Source organism: Panthera uncia (assembly GCF_023721935.1).
Source record: "Panthera uncia isolate 11264 chromosome B3 unlocalized genomic scaffold, Puncia_PCG_1.0 HiC_scaffold_1, whole genome shotgun sequence".
Lineage (NCBI taxonomy): Eukaryota > Metazoa > Chordata > Mammalia > Carnivora > Felidae > Panthera > Panthera uncia.
The window spans coordinates 21,421,478-21,427,755 of NW_026057582.1; the positions used below are offsets into that span (position 1 = coordinate 21,421,478).

At 39.6% G+C, this 6,278-nt stretch overlaps 1 protein-coding gene across 6 annotated transcripts in view; it reads left to right on the forward strand.

Annotated features, from left to right (window-relative positions):
• Positions 1-6,278, forward strand: part of CEP128 (centrosomal protein 128) — a 385,312-nt gene that overhangs the window by 144,673 nt on the left and 234,361 nt on the right. For all 6 annotated transcript variants that reach the window (XR_007453647.1, XM_049612400.1, XM_049612398.1 and 3 more), the window contains one exon: positions 4,602-4,778. Coding sequence is in view for 5 of the 6 variants with exons in the window: in XM_049612400.1 (XP_049468357.1) it covers positions 4,602-4,778 (177 nt within the window). In the remaining variant the exon portion in view is untranslated. The remainder of the gene's footprint in view (positions 1-4,601; positions 4,779-6,278) is intronic.

The window sequence follows — 6,278 nt, forward strand, 5'->3', positions numbered from 1 at the left end:
CCTTCTCCTTCTCCTTCTCCTCCTCCTTCTCCTCCTCCTCCTCCTCCTCCTCCTCCTCCTCCTCCTCCTTCTCCTCCTTCTCCTTCTCCTCCTTCTCCTTCTCCTCCTTCTCCTTCTCCTTCTCCTTCTCCTTCTCCTTCTCCTTCTCCTTCTCCTTTTGTGCTCTATTCTGAATTTTCCAGTATGTCGTGTATTTCATTTGTAATAATGTCCATTCAGAAGTATTTTTTGTATTCTTTCTTTTTTTTTAAAACTTTTTTTTAAACTTTTTTTTAGTTTGTTTATTTTGAGAGAGCACAGCATGGGAGGGGTAGGGAGAAGTAGAGACAGAATCCCAAGCAGGCTCTCTGCTGATAGCACGAGCCTGATGCAGGGCTTCAACTCACAAACCTTGAGATCATGACCTAAGCTGAGATCAAGAGTCAGATGCTTAACTGCCTGAGCCACCCAGGCACCCCTCAACTTATCTGGCATTTAAAAATTTTTTTCTTTAATGTTTATTTATTTTTGAGAAACAGGGAGAGACAGAGCATGAGCAGGGGAGGGGCAGAGAGAGAGAGGGAGACACAGAATCCGAAGCAGGCTCCAGGTTCTGATCTGTCAGCACAGAGCCCAACGTGGGGCTCAAACCCATGAACTGCGAAATCATGACCTGAGCCCACGTCGGTCGCTTAAGTGACTGAGCCACACATGCATCCCTTATGTGTCATTTTAATAGAGAGCACTTAGGGAACCAGGGGACTCAGGTCATGGGCTATGGCCTCTTTGATTTTAGTCTGGTTATTTGGTCTTTCTGAGCTTTGGTTTCCTCACTTGTGTAACTAAGGATTGAGTTTTTTCTCTAAGGTTCTTTCTCAGAATCAGGCATGGTCTAGGATATCTTTCTTTTTGGATCATAGAGACTACTATAAATAGTTAGCTTCATCTGTTTCTATCTCTTGAACCCTGTCCTCCTACTCCCCACAGAGAAGCTCCTTATGATCCCACAACCCAGACATTTGTGTCCATTCATGCTGAAACATTGACTTTGGACTATTTTCCATATTTCTAGAAGTCCAGTGCCCTATCCATTGTACCATAAAGCCACCTTTTTCTTCCATATTTCTAAATAGTCTCTAAAATCCCTTGTGTTACTTTTAGTTCTGTAGATATATAATAGCTTTTGATTAATCTTATAGTAGAGTTATCGCTCCTTCTGAATTCATTAGAGAACCAGGGAATAGTCGTAATAGTGCCTAAATATTATCATCTCCCCTTATTAATTCATATACCTTCAAATCAGACAGGATGGTTGGATTAATGTCAACCAGTTTCCCACTTGTCCCACAGAATTAGCCAAGCTTGTTTGATTCGTAGAGCTATTTCTGAACCTGAAACTGGGACAAAAAGCTAATTCACTGGGTATTACGGTTGGTATTGAGATAGGTATTCTCCAACCAGAAGAATGGGGCAAAACAAAAGGGATGACATTTCAGGGAGTTATTTTTTGGTTATATGAGGACAGGAGCCTTATCTGATTCACTCTGTCCCTAGTACTCAGGAGAACATCTCACCATAGTAGGCCTTCCATAAAAATTTGTTGAATGAGTGAATAAATCAAATTACAATTCCTTAAGTACAGAGTAGAAGAGCTTACTTAACTTTTAGATTTAAGGTCTTAGAGGGCATGTGGGTGGAGAACCAATATGGTGGAGTGCCTGAAACTGAGTTAAATAAAAGAACATGGATTTACCTGGAATGTAACTTAGTAAGGGTACAGGGTTCCTTTATTTAATTCTTAAGTACAGCACTTAGACTAATGGAAAGATGTGACAGTTTTGCCAAGGATCCTATTCTTGGAATCTAGGGCTGGTCACATAGGGCTTCAATGACCATTTGTCAGAAATGTCAGAGAAGGGATTCCTGAAAGAATAATAGGTAATTTGACTTACTGATCTAAAAGGTCCATGTGAGTTCATCATTTTGTGAGTTTTACTTCAAAGGGAGGTTGGACGTAGCATGTGGACTATCTCACCAAAAATAATGAAGTGGATGATGAAGTTTTCAGTCTTTGCTACAGAAATTGAATTTATGGAGCCTTTTCTGACAATGTTAACATTTTCAGGAATATCAAAATACAGAAATAGTTTTGTCTTCTTATTGATGAGTCAAGTGATAGGGAGCACAGAAAAGTAATAGTGGATAGAGGAAAGCCAGATCTGAAGGAAATGAGAAAAGAAGGAAGAGTTAGAATATCATTGTTAATTGCTTGGGTTTAGAATATCAACAGGTGTCCTCCAGGTGCCTCAGTAACCCCTGATAGAGTATTTTCTTTATTAATGTCACACCAGTGAGAATATAGCAGCAGTCTGGAGGTTTATGAATGCATAAAAAGAACTTCCTAGCACACCTCAGTAGCCTCTGAGTACATGTAGGTCTGCATGATGAAATGATCTTTCCGGTGTTGAATCTGAGTCTTCAAAAAATATTAAATCATTTCTTCAGCAAAGTTGGAGAGTTTAAAAGATGATTATAAACATGTTTTGTTGTCTCCCCAAATCAGCAGTTTATTGAGGGAGGCTTGCACACAAACAATTATATTACAGCTTGGTACATTTTTAAAAAACTGTGACATGTGTAATATGCTCTGGGGACATTCTGCACTGGGCAATCAGTAAAGAAAGGAGACTAGATCTTGGAGGATAAGCTTAGAAGGATAGGAAGTGTAGGTGGTCGGTACGTAGCAACAGTACAGAAGCAAATACCTTCACACAGGGACTTGGCAGTAAGGTTGCTTGAAAGTCATCACGTATTGTTCAGAGCCTGGGTGTTAATTTTTCAGAAAGCCTCTTAGATGAAAGCAAGACTGTGAAGATATCAGTGTATCTAAAGAGATGCAGTATCAATCAGGCGGGAGAGAAACTGAATGGTAGGAGGGCAGAAACAACGCGAACAAATGAGAAAGTTAGGCAGATGTACTTCAGCAGTCTGCATCCAAACACCACCCAGGAGAATGGAACACTCGTTTTTGTGGTTTGTACATCCCTCATGTGTAGATGGACACGCCAGGCTGCCATTAATGTGATACCATTTGTGAATTGTTTCATAAAACAAACTCCCCTCGCTACAATTTCCTATTAATTAAGCAACATTCTGATTATAATTTGCCTTCCCATCCAGATTGGTCTGCAGGGAGAACATATACTGGTTATGCTGACACGAACATTCTGATCTGTATGGCAGTTATGGTTCTTATTGTAAGCTGATGTAGTTAATTGAGTGGCATTCTAGTTTGTACATTAGTCTCTCGTGAGCTTAATGTTCCTCTATTGCTGAAAGATGGCTCCACTCAGAGTACCAAAAAGAAAAGAAAATCCAGTCCCTAAGTTTACAAAGCTGAGCTACTAGACCAGGAGGATGTAGTCATCAGGATAAATGCCGCCTCTGAGCTACTGGCCCCATTTTCAAATAGCGCAGCTTCAGGCAGAGTCATACACATTAGATGGGGGTGGGGAGACGTACACAGGCATGTCGGAGAAGCTGCAAGTAGTTGCAGTCAGAGAGAGTGGGAAGGAGGGAGGCGATGCTGGACAGAAGGGCAGAAGACAGGTTGTGCGAGGACTCTCTTCTTGTGGGCAGAGGGTTTCATTTATTTTGCAAAAGTAATTTGAATTGAAAGGAAATGTTGGGTGATTCTGCTAAAATGCTATGTTTTCCTCTTGTGATGAATTTTCATTGAGCACATCTCTTTGTTCTTTTAACTTCAAGCTGGATTTTTTGGCCACATCATCTCCTTGCTTATGTTGTATTTGCTGGGGTAGGTAAAGATGATGAGGTCACTGTGTAATGAGTGAAAGCAAAGCTGGCCAGCCACCATGACTTTTTGGGCCACTGTTTACATTCTAGTGATTTTGTGACCTTCCTTCAGGTGTGTGCAACACCACTTGAATTTTTCTAGTAATGAAATTGTGAAGCCGTAATGATTGGGACTTGCTTTGCCTAGAGGGGCCCCCAAGTCTTTGTAATCTCCTAAATGATGCTTAGAAATCTCTTCTCATTAAATATTTTTGCTTACTTTTGAGAAGTACCGCTGTCTTGCTTTGATCAAATTTACATGACTCAAAGCATTTATGAAGTATGACTGTATTTGAAAACTTAGCCTTTTTAAAATCTATATTTTGATGAGATAAGGTAGTAACATGTTTTTTTTTTTTCTGAAATGAATATACTAACAATCTTATTTTATATTTTACTTTTCTAGCGTTTTGCTAATATTTACTGAAAGCTCCAAGTCCGTTTGTGGCGTCAGCTGTTACTCTCCAATCTGTTAATGGCATTATGTTACTAAAATGTGAAGGATTTCTTTAAACTTCTTTTTCTTTTGGTTACAGAATTACTTTAATTTTCTTTGCCAAGTATCCACTCACCCAGTTTCTTCAATGCCCTTCTTCTGAATTCTCTGTAACTTGACCTCAGCTGATGAGTAGGCAAAATGTTTTTAGTAAAGAGACTGACAGAGTCAGATGTGGTTCCTTACACACTCCTTTGAGTTGGCTACACAGGTATTGCAAGCGTTTCTTGCCATTACTTAATTCTGTTTTTATTTCTTATCCATGTTTTAGGAAAAGCATATAAGCAATGAAGAAGAGTACTTAAGGAGGATGGAAGAGGCCAGATTGCAGCTCAAGGATCAACTTCTTTGCCTGGAGACTGAACAGGAATCCATTCTTGGTGTCATAGGAAAAGAAATTGATGCAGCTTGTAAAACCTTCTCCAGGGACTCGATGGAGAAATTGAAAGTAATTATGAGTTCTCATTGTGCCTTTCAGTTAGTTTCCTAATATATAATTATAATAAGATTTTAATGCATGGTTACATGGTAGTCACATTTTTATTCTGGAAAGTTTTATGAAACAAAATAACATCTTGCATTTTTTAAAATGAGATACCGTATCTATTGCACAGTTGTGGGAGAGAACGTGTATCATTATTTCATTGAATTGCCTCTATCTCACTCTGGAAAAGAAAATGTCTTATGAGAGAGGAAGCAGTTCTGACTAAAAAAATATCCTTGGAGTCAAGAGGCCTGGGTTGTCGTTATCAGGCCATTTTTGTTGTTGCTAGTGTATTAATGGCTAATATCTATTGAGGACTAGTTACATTACAGGTACTGTGGTAGCTACGTATGTGCATTCTCTCCCTTAACCCCTAAAGCCACCCCTTTCCTTTAGGTACTCTGATTAAATCAATTTTAGGCCTGAGAAAGCAAGGCTTGGAGAGGTTAAGTAACTTGGCCCATATATAACTTGGCCATATATCCAGTTAAATGCTAGAACCAGGACTTTAAACCTTGGGAGTCTAACTCTGGAGCTTAAACAAGTAACCATGATGCTATTTGCATTCCTTTTTTAAACAAATTATACTTAAGTTAGTTTTTCTGTCTTTAAAATGGAATATTGCTATTCGGTTTATAGTGCTAGGGAAATGATGAATAAAAACAGAATTAATCATGTATGTTCTTAATTCCTTGAAGATAAGCACCTCTTTGTACACTGCTGTATTGTGTTGTGTTCCTTTTTTTTTTTTTTTTTTTTTTAAACGTTTGTTTGTTTTTGAGAGACAGAGAGAGACAGAGTACAAGCAGGGGAGGGGGAGAGAGAGAGAGGGAGACACAGCATCTGAAGCAGGCTCCAGGCTCTGAGCTGATAGCACAGAGCCTGACGGGGGGCTCGAACCGATGAACTGTAAGATCATGACCTGAGCCAAAGGTGGATAGTGAGCCACCCAGGCGCCCTGTGTTGTGTTCCTTTGATGCAGTAGGACCATAACACGTATCATGTAACCATCGTTTTCCCTGTATTTATGTCATGTGGTGATATGGTGGGACTCAAATTATAGTGTTATGCCTAATATTTAAAAACTTTTTCAGGGGCGCCTGGGTGGCTCAGTCGGTTAAGCGGCCGACTTCGGCTCAGGTCATGATCTCGCGGTCCGTGAGTTCGAGCCCCGCATCGGGCTCTGTGCTGACAGCTCAGAGCCTGGAGCCTGTTTCAGATTCTGTGTATCCCTCTCTCTGACCCTCCCCCGTTCATGCTCTGTCTCTCTCTCTGTCTCAAAAATAAATAAACGTTAAAAAAATTTTTTTTTTAAACTTTTTCAGATGATTCTTCTTTTTTATTTTGTCATGTCTTTCCTCATATAAAATGATCTTCCCTTTTTGTATTGCTTTCTCCTCCTTTTTCCTGTTCTTTTCTTTCTTTCTTTCTTTCTTTCTTTCTTTCTTTCTTTCTTTCTTTCTT